Here is a 16,591-nt window from a genome sequence, read left to right as displayed (position 1 = left end):
GGCAGCCTCTGGTCCCAAGCTGGCAGAGTAGGAGAAAGCAGGGCTGTGGGGTCCCCAGGGCCAAGCACTCCTCTCTCCCCTGATGCCCTCTGCTCCCCTCCAAATTCTGGCTAGAGTGGATCTGGGGGGCACATAAATCCTGATTAAGTATCATAAAGCCGTGAGTTGTCTTTTGTTGTTGTTTATAACAATAGCAATTTAAAAAACAAAATAGGAGTTTGCAATCTTCTCATCATCACTCCTAAACATCGAAAAAAAGTTTTCTGAGTCAGTTTCTAGGTCTTCCTTTGTGTGCAATCTGAGTAATGGGTAGATAAGGTCACGTACACACTCCTGTATTCAAAGTGGATAACCAACCAGAACCTATTGTATAGCACGTGGAACTCTATTCAGTGTTATGTGCCAACCTGGATGGGAGTTGGGTGTGGTTACATGTATATGCCTGACTTCAAAGCTGGCTTAAAACTCAACATTCCAAAAACTAAGATCATGGCATCCCCTCATAGCAAATAGATGGAAAAACAATGGAAACAGTGAGAGACTTTATTTTCTTGGGCTCCTAATCACTGCAGATGATGACTGCAGCCATGAAATTAAAAGATGCTTGCTCCTTCGAAGAAAAACCATGACCAACCTAGACAGCATATTAAAAAACAGAGACATTACTTTGTGAACAAAGGTCTGTCTCATCAAAGCTATGGTTTTTCCAGTAGTCACGTATGGATGTGAGAGTTGGACCATAAACAAAGCTGAGCACTGAAGCATTGATGTTTTTGAACTGTGGTGTTGGAGAAGACTCTTGAGTGTTTCTTGGACTGCAAGGAGATCAAACCAGTCAGTCGTAAAGGAAATCAGTCCTGAATATTCATCGGAAGGACTGATGCTGAGGCTGAAACTCCAATACTTTGGCCACCTGATGTGAAGAACTGACTCATTGGAAAAGACCCTGATGCTAGGAAAGAGTGAAGGCAGGAAGAGAAGGGGACCACAGAGGATGAGATGGTTGGATGGCATCACCAACTCGATGGACATGAGTTTGAGTGTACTCTGGGAGTTGGTGATGGACAGGGAGGCCTGGTGTGCTGCAGTCCATGGGGTTGCAAAGAGTCAGACATGAATTGAACTGATTCCCTAATACAAAATTAAAAATTTGAAGTTTGAAAAAAAAGAAGAAATATGAAACTAATTTGATCTAATTTGAAAAGAACTAATGTGACCTGAACTGGGTGCCCTCTCAGTTAGGGTTTGATTACAGATTAAAGAAAATTCCTTAGATATTTTAAGCCAGGAGATATTTAACACAGGGAATGAGTCCTTGCAAAAGGTTGGAAGTACTAGAGGAAAGGACTTCCAGGAATGAGGGTCCAGGGCTGCCTTAACCAGGGAACTTGGCTCTGGGATAATCAGTAAGGTAAGAAATCAGGAAGCACAGTTCAAACTGCTGGCTCTCAGGATGCACTCTCTTAGCTGTGTCCACGGATGAGAAAGATGCCTCTGTAACCAGAGCCAGGCTGCATGTGGGAGACTTGCCCCTCAAAAACATGGATGCCTAAGCTTGGCCTTTCAACTCCCAAAATACTAGTCCCCTAATACTGAGATCCCTGCACCTCCAGCAGGGCTACCACAGGAGCACCTCTAGGGCAAGTTGTCCATAGCACGGGCCACATGAATAATGCATCCCCAGGTGAAGGGCTGAGCATCCCTACCTTGCATGGCTGTACACAGTGATAGGGCTTTCAGGACACTGCTTACCAACAGAAATAGAAGCAACGAAACTGCATCTCTACTTTTACTTCACAAATTGCACGTGTATGCTATATCGCCTGAGCGGTGTCTGATTCTGTGCAACCGCATGGACTCTGACCCAGCAGGCTCCTCTGTCCATGGGATTCTCCAGGCAAGAATACTGGAGTGGGTTGCCATGCCCTCCTCCAGAGGATCTTCCTGACTCAAGGATCAAACCCGTGTCTCTTATATCTCCTGCATTGGCAGGTGGGTTCTTTACCGCTAGCGAGAGAACCCCAATCACACTTGAATCAAGGGAGGCTGGGGAACAGATTTCAGTTTTCCAAGGACTGAAAAATTATACTTCGAGAAGACATGCCAAAATAATGACTTTGAAACTTTTTTGACCTCAGCCCACACAGGAAATACCTGTTTCTTTGCAACTACACACGCACGCGCGCACACACACACACACACACACACACTGGCTTCCCCAGTGGCTCAGTGGTAAAGAAACCACCTGCAATGCAGGAGACCCGGGTTCAGATCCCTGGATGGGGAAGATCCCCTGGAGAAGGGAATGGCAACCCACTCCAGTACTCTTGCCTGGAGAATCCCATGCACAGAGGAGCCTGGTGGGCTACAGTCCATGGGATCACAAAAGGTTGAACATGACTGAAGCAACTGAGCATGCACGCGTGCACACGTGCACACACACACACACACACACAAACTGAAATAAAAATTTAATGAAAAACAGTTTTTTAATTATTTATTCATTTGTCTGTCTGTGTCGGGCCTGAGTTGCGGCGTGTGGGATCTTCCTTGTGTTATTCGGGGTCTTTGGTTGTGGCACGTGGACTCATTCATCTCTCGCAGGCTCCAGAGTGCGCAGCCTCAGTACTTGCCCCATGTAGGCATGGTGGCTCCCCAGCACGTGGGATCTTAGTTTCCTGACCAGGGATCAAACCTGGACCCCCAGGGAAGACCCCACGTTTAGTCTTAGTTTGTGCAATGCACTTTGATGTTCTCTATCCTGTCCTAGTCTGTCCCAGTCCATGTAATCATGTCTGATTCTGTTCTATTCTAGCGCAGTCTATCTATTCCATTCTGGTCTCCTCTACTCCACTGAATGCTACGGGTTAAGGTTTTACCCAATTGAAAACCCGTTGAAAAGGAGGGTTGATTGGATATTAGGAAGAAGAGTGGATTGGGTATCATATTTGCCCTAGAGATGGATACTTTTGAGATGGGAGGCAGGCAGGTTAGAAATAAGAGGGAAAGAGAAAATATTAATAACGTTGCTGCCTGGAGGATGAAATACTGAGACACAGAGATGAGAAAAGGGGGTTTTGTGGTGTATTACCCGCCTTGGGGTTTTCTCCAGAAATGCCACTAAAAATAAACTTACTTTCCCTTTCACTCTACGTTGCTACCAAAGTGTTTATCTGAATGCCAGGACTCAAGGCGAGCCCAGTGAGCCGGGTTCCCTGCAGTCACATGTCATTACAGGAGGAGGACACACAGGTGGAGCTACAAGCCAGCGCCTCTGATCCGTCCTTTAACGGAACTGACGTGCAAAAGCACATCCTGGTGGTTGGGTTTTCACAAGGATGGAGAACAGAAATCCTGCCATCCGCCCCTTCCACCCCCACGCCCTCAGCTCTGGGGTATTTTTCGGCTGTGAGTCAGCAATTGCACTGAGCTGGCCACGCTCCAGCCACTCTTCCACCCACTCCCCAAAGGTGTTTGTCCTCATCCCCGAGAAGCACACTGGTCTCCCACAACAGCCAGCCCCCATCACATCCGTTCTCACAAAGCTGCCTTGTCATTTGCGTGGGCAGTGACTCACCCACACATTTTTTAAAAATTTCCCAAGTCTTACATGAACTTTTGCCCCTATAAAAATGAGTGCATTACAGATAATAATAGCTCCATTTGCTGGGTGCTTGCAATGTGTGGGGAGTTTGCTAGTAAATGCTTAACAACTGGTTCTTTAAGAAAAAAAAAAAAAAGCCCTCATATACAGTGTTTGCTGATTTCCATGGTGTAAATATTCCTCCTCGAAGAGGACTTAGGAAGAGATGACTGCAACTAGCTCTCATGAGCTGGCTCCAGCACGCCATCAGATGTGCCCCAAACTCTATAAAAACCCCCATGTACATCATCTGGATTAAACCTCACAGAAGTGTATGAGATCAATGGTATTGTTATCTTTTTTTAGAGGCAAAGAAATTGAGATTCAGAGAGGTTAACTGTTTTCCCCAAAGTCACACATCTAACAAACAGCAGAGTCCAGATTCAACCACTTAGTTAGTAGCTGCATGACACTGAACAAATCACTGTCTCTCTGTATGCCGTTTTCCCTCTCTTTCAGTGGGGCTAACAGAACTTTCCTCCTATCCATGTGAGACACACATGGAAAGAAGCGTCTGGCCCAGTTGAATAGACGGAATTCACCAACATTTCATGTGCTGTGTGCTGTACTGTGATAAGTTGCTTCTGTCCTGTCTGACTCTTTGTGACCCTATGGACTGTAGCCCACCAGGCTCCTCTGTTCATGGGATCCTCCAGGCAAGAATACTGGAGAGGGTTGCCCTGCACTCCTCCAGGGGATCTGCCCAACCCAGGGATCAAATCACAATCATATCACTTACATCACCTGCACTGGCCAGCAAGTTCTTTACCACTAGCACCACCTGAGATGCCCAACATTTCTTCCATTTACTCAACAATTATTTATTGGACAACTCTGTACATTAAGCCCTGTGCTGAGGTCAGTGGTAAAAGGGACGCACGAAGCTCCTTATGGAACTTACATCCTAGATGAAAGACTGGCAACAAACAAGGAAATAAATTAGCATGATAATTTCACCTGGAGACTCGGGTCACAAAGAGGGTGGTGAGCAATCTTAGATGGGGTGGCCAGGGAGAGCCTCTCTAAGGAGATAGCTTTTGAGTTGAGGCCTGAAGGATAAGCAGGAGCCAGACCTGCAAAGAGAAAGGGAAAGGACATTCCAGACAGGAAAAGCTGCAAGTGCAAAGGCCGTGAAGTGGGGACAAGTTTGATGTTTCTGAAGGACAGAAATGATGAGGAGGAGGTTGTCAGATCACTTGTCTGAGGCTCAGCTCCTTTCAGGACACCCACCGGGCTCCCTGCTGGGTGCCCAGCCCAAAAGGACGGAGCAGAGTGAAGGCCAGTTCCAGCCCTCCTGACACTCCCACACTTTACCTCGGGAGCCCCTTCCTCTTTGGCCTAGAGACTGGAAAACACAGGGCTGGAACCTCCTTCTGTCTTCTATCCCAAGAGCCCTGTGACATGAGCAAAGGGACCATTGTCATCCTCAGTCTACAGATGAGAAGCCTGAGGTTCAGAGAGGATTATGTGATTTTTCCCAGAGTCACAAATGTGAATGTTGACCTTTCTCCTACCCTGACTTCAAAGCAAGTCAGATGGGGGAGGCAGTGCTAATTTCCCTTGACTGAGGTGGTGGAGAGAGCCCTGGGGTCTCCAGCCGGAGATGCTGAATGGTCCAGGGACTTGGAAAGCTGGCAGCAGCCGACGCCCTCTGCTGGCTGCCCCAGGACCATCCTCGGGATTAGCGCCGGGAGGAAAAGGTACCAGGTAAGGCCAATGACTCTGCTGCCCCACCTCACTACTGCTGCTGCTAAATCGCTTCAGTCATGTCCAACTCTGTGCGACCCCATAGACGGCAGCCCACCAGGCTCCCCCGTCCCTGGGATTCTCCAGGCAAGAACACTGGAGTGGGTTGCCATTTCCTTCTCCAATGCATGAAAGTGAAAAGTGAAAGTGAAGTCACTCAGTCGTGTCCGACTCTTTGCGACCCCACGGGCTGCAGCCCACCAGGCTCCTCCGTCCATGGGATTTTCCAGGCAAGAGTACTGGAGTGGGGTGCCATTGCCTTCTCCGTGCCCACCTGGAAATGCCAAGGTGATCCTAGACATGAGTTCAAGTACTGGGTTCCAATCTCGGGTCAAGGACTGGGCGACTCTGCAGCATCAGCTCTCAGGGGCTCTTGTCTCTTCCCTGTTGATCTGAAGGAAGCCAAGGAGGGTGGGAGCAGTCTGTGAAACACCAAGACCACCTACCTGTGCTCAGGTCTCAGATCAGAGGTTCTTCATGCAGCAATAAACAGGAGCGAGAGGAAGAAGGCTCCCTCTTGTAACACCATCACCACCATCGGACCGCAGATGCCCTGGTGTGTCCCTCCCATGACTCTCCTAGAGTCTTCCCTCCCCCCTTCCCTGTCTCTCTCCCCTCCACTCTCTCCCTGTCTCTCTCCCCTCCCGTCTCTCCCTCTCTCTTTCTCTGCCCGACCCCTCCCTTCCACTACAGCTGGTTATATAAGAATATAACCTCCCCAGAGCTCCCCCCACCAGCAAGATTGCTTCATGATTCATTAACTAGAATTAGTCTCTTGCTTCTTTCCACCCTGAGCACTAGGAGGGGAGATGGGACTAGCAAGACTGGCTGAAATGTTTTTCAAAAAGATGGGTCACAAAACGTGGATCAGGAACCAAATTAACAGATGGCAACCAGTCTTTCTAAAAAATAAAATAGAATAGAAAATACCAGCACACGTTGCTCATAGTAAGCCCAAGCATAATTTTGTAAAAATTGTTTCAGCTCGTGTGTGTGTGAGTGTAAGGTATACTGAGATACTATACAAAATTTATTTTCTGTGGATACTGGGTGAAAAGAAAACTAGTAACTTAGAATTGTTTGGGATAGAATTGATGATGGACAAATAGAATGACCAGGAACTCTGCTTAAATGTCACTTTCTTGGGCATGCATTACCGTGACTTCCCTGATGGTCTAGTGACCAGGACTCTGTGCTTCCAATGCAGGGGGTGAGGGTTCAGTCACTGGTTGTGGAACTGAGATCCCACTTGTACACGGTGTGGTCACAACCTAAAAGAAAAAGAAAAAAACTATGGCTCTCCAACTCACACTGCTGTAGTATCTTCAAAACTCTTCTGACAAGTGTAATTATCTGTTTGCTTACTGTCTTCCTCCCTTACTACACTATAAGGGCTAGGAAGCCAGGGACTGAGTCTTCTGTGTTCACAGTGGCCCCCTAACTGAAATGCCTTCAAAAGGGCAGGGTCTGGTGGAAGGTTTAGAACCAGACAGATCTGGTTCCAACACCTACTTTATCTCTACTGGCAATTAACACCAAGTAGACCACTTTATCTCTCTAAAAACCTGTTTCCACATCTGTTAAATGGGAGCAATCAAGCCACTTTGCCTAATTCTAAGTTGACTATTCATAACAAGAACCCAGCTTAGTCCCTAACACAACAGAAGACCATCGGTGCACATGTGTAAAATTACTGAATGGGTTTCCCTTCCCACTTTGATAGTCTTTGCTTTCTGATAATTGAGGACAGTTTGATTCACTTGTGTTCTGTTATCATTATCTAACAACCACCCATGTTATAAAGCTCATGGATTATGTGTCAGAAATTTGAACAGGGCAGAGTGGGGATCTAATAATACTTGTCCCATAGGACACAGAGAGTATAGAATTACATATTTGTAAAGCACACAGAGCATCGCCAGGCAATACCCAGTGTTTCATACACATTACTCATCATTTGTGATAAAGACTGAAAATGGGGACAATGGAATCTTGGCTGGTGCTCCCAGAATACTCCCCTGGCAAGTTCCCTCTCATTCTTTCTTTGTCCATTTATCAGATTTGTAGACAGAGCAAGCTCTTCAGAGAAGAAGGGGAGGAAGAAGGGGGAGGAGAGGGATAGAGCGATAGATAGATGGATGATAGATAGATGGATAGACAGAGATAGAACTGTACCTACCCATATATTCGCCCCTTGCCACAGTCAAGCACAGCTAAGTGTTTCACATGGATTTTCCCCACATCAATCATGTGAGCTTCCCAAAGACACTCCGAAATGGGTTCTATCATTATTATTCCATTTCACAGATGAACAAATACTTTTTAGAGCGCATAATCGACGGATCGTCAGGGCAACAACTGTCAGCATCTGCGAGGTGCAGGCAGGAAGCTAGGCTCCCTGGAAGCAGCCTCTATGCCTCTTATGAAGCTTAGTGTGGTCCCACCTTCAAGGAGCTTCCTCTAATGAAGAGGCAAGTCCTTTCATTCATTCAACTACCCTTAAGCATCTTTTCGGCAGCAGGAACAGAGCTTAAGATTCCTAACAGGTTTGTGCCCTGTGAGTGGTACCGTCTAGACGGGAGAGATTCTTGTGGGGCGGGGCACCCTCCAAGAATGTACAGGTCAGCTTCAGGAGGAAGGAAAGAAAATTGGGAAAAGTAAGCAAGAGAATGAAATGGCAACCTACTCCAGTACTCTTGCCTGGAAAATTCCATGAATGCAGGAGCCTGGTAGGCTACAGTCCATGGGATCGCCAAGAGTTGGACACGACTGAGCAACTTCACTGGTTCACAAGCAAGAGAAAGTGAAAAGGTGACAAGGAGATGAGACGTTTAGGAGGAGACAGGAGCAGCCCAAGCCCAGAGGAGCAAGTAGCTTTCCTTTCCCGCAGCTCTGGGTCTCTGATCCCCATTTGTCAGGATTAGGGCTGAGGTTTCTGCCAGGGAGAGCAGGATAGGATCCCGGAACTGTGTTGGGAAGCCAGCGGGTCTCTGACTCCTCCCCTACCCCGCCGCCCACCTCCAGGTCCAGAGGAGATGCTCCCGTAGAGAAAGAAGGGAGGAAGCAAAGCCCAGGGTAGGGACGCGCGAGCAGGGCGCCACTGCTCGTTTTTCAACTTCCGTTCCCCACCGCACCCTGCGTCCTCCATCTGACCTCGTGCGGTGCCAGGAGCTGGTGGAAAGAACTGGTGCCGGGCTGGGGCAACCGGAATGAGCCAAGTGGCATCAGTGGAGAGGACAAGGGAACAGTAGAGGAGCCTGCCTGCGGGGGTCGTGCAGAGCCGAGAAGAGGTTAGAAAGGCAAAGGATCGTCAGTCCGCGCACCGAGCTTCATCGACTGGATCCCCGAGTCTAGAGTCCTGAGCCTCCAGAACTGGAGAGGAAAGGTAAGAACTGAGCGCTCCAGCAGCTGGTCCTGAAGGAAGCGGCATTCGGGTGCCCGGTCCCCTGCTAGAGCGCGACCCTACAATCCAGAATGCTCTGCTGCAGTCAACCCCACCCCCGGAGCGATCGCGCCAACTGGGCAGCACAAGCCTAATTCCTGATGCCTCCGAGTTTCCAGCGTCACAGTGGCAGTGAGACCCTGCCTGGAGTTGGAAAAACCTGTTAAGCTGGAGACAGCAGCGAGACCCGCCCCTCCTCCCCGGGACGCGCAGCTTCCTTCAGGGAGATTCTCCCAGGACACCTTTGCACCTGGGAGTCGTTCCCAACTCGCTGCTGCCTTCGCGGGGCAGCGCGGACCGAGGCACATGGAGAAGCCCGCCGAGCACTCTGAGAGCGCAAACTTCTCCGGACCGGGCTTCATGCCCCGCCCCCCACTGACTGTCCAGGCAGTGACCTTGACCCTGGTGCCCCTCGTGTGCGCCGTGGGTGTGGCGGGGAATGCCATGGTGGTCCTGGTGGTGGTCCGGAGCCGCCACATGGTCACGTCCACCAACTGTTACCTGGTGAGCCTGGCCACCGCGGACCTGCTGGTGCTCCTGGCGGCTGGAGTGCCCGCTGTGACCGAGGCGGCCTCCGCCCAGGTTTGGATCTTCCGCCACGCCGGCTGCCTGGGCATCACCTACCTGCAGTACGTGGGCATCAACGCGTCCACGGGCTCCATCACCGCGTTCACAATGGAGCGCTACCTCGCCATCTGCCGCCCTCTGAGCGCCCAGGCTCTGTGCACGGCGGCGCGCGCCAAGCGCATCGCGGCGCTGGTGTGGCTGGGCACCGGCGCGTACTGTGTGCTCTGGCTCTTCCTGGTGGACACGCGCGAGACCGCGTACGCCGACGGCGTGCAGGTGCAGTGCGACTACCGCGTGTCGCGCTCTCTTTACCTGCCTGTCTACTTCCTGGACTTCACGCTCTTCTACGCGCTGCCCCTCGGCTTGGCCACCGTGTGCTACGCGCTAATAGCGCGCGTCCTCTTCGCGGGGCCGCTGCCTCCTGGCGACCCCGGACGGTCGGGCTCTGTGCACCAGGGCGGCCCCGCTGGCCAAGGGCGCTTGTCTTCTAACGGCAGGAGGGGTGCCTTCCATTCCCGGAAGCAGGTAGGGCCCTCCTCCCCCGCTCTTTCAGACCCCTGTAATGAGCCTGCAGCAGATTGGTGGATGGCACCTTGGCCCCTTCTGGAGTCAAAAATGTAGTGAACGGATTAGTGGCTCAGTCGTGTCTGATTTTGCGACCCCGTGGACTGTAACCCACCAGGCGCCTCTGTCCAAATTCTTTAGGCAAGAAGACTGGATTGGGTAGCCACTCCCTTCTCCAGGGCGGGGGTCTTTCCCGCCCAGGGATGGAATCCAGGTTTCCTGCGTTGCAGGCAGATTCTTTACCGTCTGAGCCACCAGGGAAGCCCTCTGGAGTCAAGCTCAAATCCAGGTCATGACACTTATTGGGCTTGTTTTGGGAGAGATCACTTCTGCCTTTCTGAGCCTGTTTCCTCTCCTGTTGTACGAGATAAGGGCAATGTGGAGCACTTTGGAGTGCCCACAGAAATGGAATAATTCATTTAGCGTTGATGTCACAAATTTGGGCTTTCCTCGTGGCTCAGATGGTAAAGAGTCTGCCTGCAGTCCAGGAGACCCAGGTTCAATCCCTGGGTCGGGAAGATCCCGTAGAGAAGGAAATGGCAACCCAGTCCAGTATTCTTGCCTGGAAAATCCCATGGACAGGAGAGCCTGGCAGGCTACAGTCCATGGGGTCGTGAAGAGTCCGACCCTAAAGGCTAAATTCACGTTGGTTTATTATTATACTTCCTCAGTGAGTCCCTCCACCATACCCGTTATTCCCCTTCTTCTACTGATGAGGAAAGTGAGGCTCAGAGAGGTGAAGTGACTTTCCAAGACAATTCCACACCCTCTGGTGCTAAAGCTGCTTCAGTGGACAGTCTGAAAGCACAAGAGGAGAAAGGATCCTGGGGAGGAATCCAGCATTTACTGAGCGCTTGCTGTGTGCCTGATTATCTGATGGTTCCTGAAATCACTCCTGTTTGGGAGGTTTACTACCTGAATTTACAGACAAGGCAACAGGCAGAGGGGACAAGGGAGTGACCAAGGTGACACAGCAGGGGACCTGGGAGCAGGAACCCAACTGCCCATCCCTGTATCTTCACCCCTGTTCCAGCAGTTTCACCATACCACGGGGTTTCCAGGAATGGAGGTGGGAGGAGCGCTCTCTGGGTCCAGCTGGTCTTTATCTTCAGCCTTCCACCCTGACCCACAGCTCGTGTGGGAGGCAGAGGCACCTCGTCCTGGCTGAATCACTCCTGAGCCAGGCAAGAACCATCTGTGCCATCTCCCTGCCTCTTGGGATGGGCACACTGTTGGGGGGCTCTTCCAGCTGCCTCCAAAAGCCCCTTTGGCCCCATCCTGCTTGCAGACAACTTAGATCAAAGTAGTTTTTAGAGGGAAGGTGGCAGGACACGGGCTGAGCAGGTCTGAAATAGAAAGTTTAGGTTCCAGACAAATGCAACTCCTGCCCTCCCACTTATTTACTACTGTTACTGCTCTCAGGCTCAACCTGGAAGGACTGGGATCAAAATCCTGCCTGATCTATGCTGTAGGCGAAACTTCTAGAAGCGAAAAGAGTATTCTAGACCTAGGTTCTGGCCCCTAGCTTTGCTAATGTCTTGCTGTGTGGCTTTGGGTAAGTCACTTCACCTTGCTGAGACTTGATTTCCTCCACTGGAAAATAAAAAATAATTATAGTGTGTATCTACCTCAATGGATGGTAGTAAATATAAATCTGACATATAGTAAGTGTTCAACATATGGTACCTATTGCTATTGTTTTGTTGGGGCATTTATGTTTTATTTTTATAACGTTGAGTTTTTACACCAACTCCATGATGTATCATGTCATCATCTCAGAGGAAACTGGGTCACAGAAGGGCTGCCCAAGGTCACAGAGTTGGTAAATGACAGAACCAAGATTTGAAACCTGGCTCCAGAGCCCACCACCCTGCTGGTATTTCTCACCCAAGTGAACATAAAATAGAATGGAACAGGATCTGAATTTGGTACAGTTAGAAGTCAAGACCTTCTAGGGAATTCGTGTGATTTTTCATGGTTCCTGGAGAATATTATATAACATGAATTTATTGACTCAGCCAGAGCCAAACCTCTTAGGAGAGGAACTAAACTCACAGACTCTAAGAAGTAATCCTACGCTGGAAAACCAGGCTAGCTTGATGAGAAAGTTGTCTCTCCCCTGTTCCCCAGAGCTGATTGAATGTGTCCAGGGTTTGCTGGTCGCAGAACCGGTGACAGGACTATTTGAGCAGTTGCAGCTCATTAAGCTCATTAAAGACTATTTGAGCAGTTGAAGCTCATAACGTTTGCCGCCGTGTTTTGGTCTCTGGAGAGATCACTGAGGACTCCGGGGTCCGGGGCTCGTGTGCGCTGTTAGCCTCCGCAGTATTAGCTCCCTCGACAGACGCCCCCTTGTGGCGATTTCATTCCAGAATTTAGAAACTGCATCTTTTGAAACACCTTCCAGCGTGCACTCCTCTTGGAGGCTTCATTTAGTCTGTGCTTTGAGGGAAGTGCTGCGGAGATCTGAAGATTCAGGAAGTGAAGAGGAGGGAGCAGGGAGAGGCAAACAGGTGGCCAAGAGCAAAGGCAGGAAGGAGAGTCAGAAGGGAGGGGGCAGGGTGAGTGAAAGAGCCGGAAGGAAGCGTGTGGCTGGGTCTGTTGGGGAGAAGCCACTGGAGAGAGGGACAGTCCGAGGCCAAACAACTGGTTTGCGGTGGAGCAAGGATTCTAACCCAGCTGTGCCCGCTCTGAACCTCACACAGTTGCAATAGTGGTATAGAGGTTATGTTAGTAGCAGCAGCAGCAGTAAACCCACAATAAACCCACAAAAGCATCTCTCATGTGCCTGGCACTATTGTACCTTCTTTACTGGCATGAACGCCTTCAGTTCTGGTGTCCACCTATGATGACAGCAGTACCGTGTCCTGAAGCTCAGTGGATGAGTGAATTTGCTTCCAGTATGTGGGAGCCGCCCATTCAAAGGCTTTGGAGGTGGATTGGAGCTGGGAGGTTTCTGAAGCCTTGAGCAGAGCAGAGAAGGCTGCAGAGCAGTTTTCTCGGTGAGGATGGAGTTGAAGTGAGGACGTGCGTGCAATCACAGATTGGCCAGGCCCGGACACTCTTGTGTTACAGAGCGCCCTGGAAGCCAGGATTCTCCCTGGGCACCCTTGAATTTCTTGTTTTCCTGTCTCACTCGGCAGATCACCAAGATGCTGGCTGTGGTGGTGGTCCTTTTCGCTCTGCTGTGGCTGCCCTACCGCGCCCTGGTGGTGGTGAATTCCTTCCTGAGCCCGCCCTACCTCAACCTCGGCTTCCTTCTCTTCTGCCGCCTTTGCATCTATGTGAACAGCGCCATCAACCCCATCGTCTATGCCCTCATGTCCCAGCGTTTCCGGGAGGCCTTCCATGGACTGTTTCAGTGCCACATGGCCCGGCCCAAGCCCCCGCCCCAGGAGGCCAGCCCTGTTTACAACAGGGTCATCAGAGACTGTTCCCAGGGCAGACTGGGCTCTTAGAAGAAACCAGGGGACGTGATGTCCAGACAGGAAGGGGATCCTGCCACTTCACGTCGAGACCCCCCCATTTACCCCTATTGAGGTGAAGGGGTCTCCATGCATTTGAGGAGACATGGGTATTGGAGGAGAGAGTGGTGTCCAGGGCTGTTCGGGAGAGGTGCACAAGCTGTGCACTGCACCACCCTAGGGATCACTATTTATATCACAGACAGCCTAGATTTGTGTATTTAGTAAAACAGTTTCCCAGTTCAATAAATATACAAATCTAAGAGGTGCTCCCAAATATTTATTACATGAATAAATGAATGAATGAAAATGAAAGTTGCTCAATCATGTCTGACTCTTTATGACCCCATGGACTATACAGTCCATGGAATTCTCCAGGCCAGAATACTGGAGTGGGTAGCCTTTTCCTTTCTCCAGGGGATCCTTGCAACCCAGGGATCGAACCCAGGTCTCCCCCATTGCGGGTGGATTCTTTACCAGCTGAGCAACAAATGAATAGTAATGAATAAAAACAAGTTTTAATCCTAATACTCAAGACCCATTGCTGAGATCTGGCTTCCAGTTTGAGGAAGATTTGAGGTCCAGATTGTGACTTGTTGTTCTTTGTTGGCAACAGAAAGTATCTCTGCCTAATGAAATCAGAAAGGAATTGGTTGGAGCTGGAAAGAATCGTAACCAGGATAACTCCAGGGATCCACATGGCAGGAATTAATTGGGCAGTGACTTCATGGCATCCATATCAGAATGAATCCACTCCACCTAGACCAGAAGTAGGATGGGTAGCTTACTGGACCATCATTCAATGGCTGACACTGACAGTTGTGCAGGCTGAGCACTGCTCGGTTCCAGTGGGCACCACCCAGCAGTCTAAAATGGACAGATCCCATGAGGTTGTTCAGTGTACAGCCTATGTGAGTGTGTATGGTAGACCTTAATGGGAATAGGGTTGTTCCCCAAAGAAAAATGGAAGTGCTTGTTATCAGGAAAAAGTGGTATAGATGTCAGGAGGACCAAACAAAAGCGAAACAACTAACAATAATGGATATCAACCACAGAGGAGTCGACGCAGATTAACAGCAGCGGGAGCCTACCCGGGCAACGAAGTTCACCTGCCCTCAATGGCCACTGATCTGTGATGATACCTCCACCTAGTGGCCACAGTGGAAACTGCATTATCCAATATCTGCTTGCGCGTCTGCCTTTTTATTGGTTTCTTCTCTTTCCTGTCTTCCCTCCGGCCATCTACCCTCCTCTCCCACGCTTCCCCTACTTCTCCCCTCCCCTCCCGCTAGACTCCCTGACTAATCATCACTTCCGAGGACCAGTCCCTGAGCTCTGTGATGACAGGACTGAGGCTTGGAGTTGGAGACCTAGGAAGCTGTAGAACTCAAGACCCCAGCCCCTTTCCCTGTTTCCCCCTCATTCTTGCAATATCTTTCTAAATTTTATCTAAATTTACACAATCATATGTATTTAATGTACATAACTTTATCTAAACGTGTATATGTAAAAAAAAACAGAATTATGCTTAATAGATTTGTCTTATGCTTTATTTCTTTAAAAAATATTATGTGTGGACAATTTTAAAAGTCTTTATTGAATTTGTTACAATATTTCTCTTGCTGTTATAGTCTGGCTTTTTGGCTGAGAGGAATGTGGACTTCTAGCTCCCCGACTAGGAATCTAACCTGTGCCCTCTGCCTTCACTCCCCACTGCTGCAGCAGAGGCCCCAATAAAGCCTTGCCTGAATTTCTTGTCTGGCTTCTTATCAATTCCTATTGATTAAGGAGACCAAGAACCCTGGTCGTTAACACTTTGTTACATAGTCATAGAAAACTAATACAAACACAAAGATCTTCACAGTTTCTGCCCAGCGCCATAAATTCCTTCTTTTTCCTCTAATATTCTTATCTGCACTCACTCCTTCAATCCTACTCTTTCCAAACCACTAAGCCAGGCAACCATGCAACACACATTTTTCTGATTGCTCCCCTTTGAGATCCAGGCTAAGGTAGAAGGCTTTCTCACATGTGAAATGCTCACTGGGCATATTCCCCAGTGCATTTTCTGATGTTGAATGGGAACAACAGCAGGAAGAATAACGGATTAGTGATTCTGCTAATGCTAAGTCGTTTCAGCCGTGTCTGACTGTGCGACCCTATTGAGCTAGCCCACCAGGCTCCTCTGTCCATTGGATTCTCCAGAAAAGAATACAGGAGTGCGTTGCCATGCCCTCCTCCGGGGGATCTTCCGGATAGAGGAATTGAACCCGCATCTCTTATGTCTCCTACATTGGCAGGCGGATTCTTTACCAGTAGCGCCACCTGGGAAGCCCTTCTGGTGTTCCTACAAGTTTAAGAGAAAGATAAGGCCTGGGGAGTCATTTGCATTTGGGGGGACATTTCATAGTCTGTCATCTTCACTTCTCATCTGTAGTCTTCGATGAAGTTCATATGCACTCTTTTTGTATTAATTGTTCCAGGCAATCACCCAAGCCGGGTAATGACAGCAGAAGCTCCTCTAAGGAGCCCCGCTGTGGGCGGCGGCCGCGGCGCCTTATGGAGAATGTAGTCCGGAAAAGCGTGGACGGTCCCTTGGGGAACCCTGGGGAGGACGGCCCGGAGGCCTCTTCTGTGCATGTGCCATTGCCAGTACGCTACCTACCGTGCTTTCCAGTTTTCTGCCGAGTCCGCGTTCCAATTCTGTAGGCTGTTCCGGGGAAAGAGTCCTGCAGCGTCCAGAACCCGCCCTTCCGCGGTCACCTGGGCGAAGCGGGTGCACCCGCAAGTTAAAGGGTTGGCAGGGAGCTCCGAGCCCTTGGGGCCGGGGGCGAAGGGCTGGGCGGAGCTGGCCTTGGCCCGCGGAGAGTGGACGCACTCTCTGCCCGCATCCCTTCCCTGAGGTGGGTTCCCGGATGGTCGAGGGCAAGGCGACAGAGGGCAGAGCTCCTGACTTGCAGGCCTCATGACGGGCGCTCCCTGCAGCCCCCCTTTTAAAAAAGAAGGTTCTTTGTGAAGGTGCAAGGTTTGTACATGGCTAAAGAGGGCAAGAGGAGAAGGGGGCAGTGACAGAGGATGAGATGGTTGGATGGCATCACCGACTCAATGGACATACGTTTGAGCAAACTCCAGGAGCTGATGATGGACAAGGAAGCCCTATGTGCT

At 49.9% G+C, this 16,591-nt stretch overlaps 1 protein-coding gene and 1 long non-coding RNA gene across 3 annotated transcripts; one reads left to right on the top strand and one right to left on the bottom strand.

Annotated features, from left to right (window-relative positions):
• Positions 1–1,853: 1,853 nt before the first annotated feature.
• Positions 1,854–9,542, bottom strand: LOC101904842 (uncharacterized). Of its 2 annotated transcripts, XR_001501752.3 has the most exons (6): positions 9,456–9,542; positions 6,547–6,660; positions 5,664–5,781; positions 4,958–5,037; positions 4,601–4,716; positions 1,855–2,695 (listed from the first exon to the last, which is right to left on the bottom strand). It is a non-coding gene; the product is annotated as an uncharacterized lncRNA (long non-coding RNA). The 2 variants fall into 2 exon arrangements; XR_009497019.1 differs by having other exon boundaries at positions 1,854–2,695; positions 4,958–5,781.
• Positions 7,725–15,009, top strand: LOC100847115 (thyrotropin-releasing hormone receptor). Its single transcript, XM_025001289.2, has 2 exons — positions 7,725–9,923; positions 13,106–15,009. Exons 1-2 carry the CDS (start codon positions 9,138–9,140, stop codon positions 13,418–13,420), a joined length of 1,101 nt encoding a protein of 366 aa, XP_024857057.1. The 5' UTR covers positions 7,725–9,137; the 3' UTR covers positions 13,421–15,009.
• Positions 15,010–16,591: the final 1,582 nt, after the last annotated feature.

Source organism: Bos taurus, chromosome 13, assembly GCF_002263795.3.
Source record: "Bos taurus isolate L1 Dominette 01449 registration number 42190680 breed Hereford chromosome 13, ARS-UCD2.0, whole genome shotgun sequence".
In the NCBI taxonomy this organism is placed as follows: Eukaryota; Metazoa; Chordata; class Mammalia; order Artiodactyla; family Bovidae; genus Bos; species Bos taurus.
The sequence above is the reverse complement of the archived record's forward strand: the minus strand, read 5'-3'. Positions and strand labels throughout refer to the sequence as shown.

What these genes read in the sequence shown, in the direction of transcription:
- LOC100847115 (XM_025001289.2), top strand. Translation starts at nt 9,138, where the DNA reads ATGGAGAAGCCCGCCGAGCACTCTGAGAGCGCAAACTTCTCCGGACCG. An exon ending in CCTTCCATTCCCGGAAGCAG is followed by an intron (nt 9,924 to 13,105) that starts GTAGGGCCCTCC and finishes CTCACTCGGCAG; the next exon opens with ATCACCAAGATGCTGGCTGT.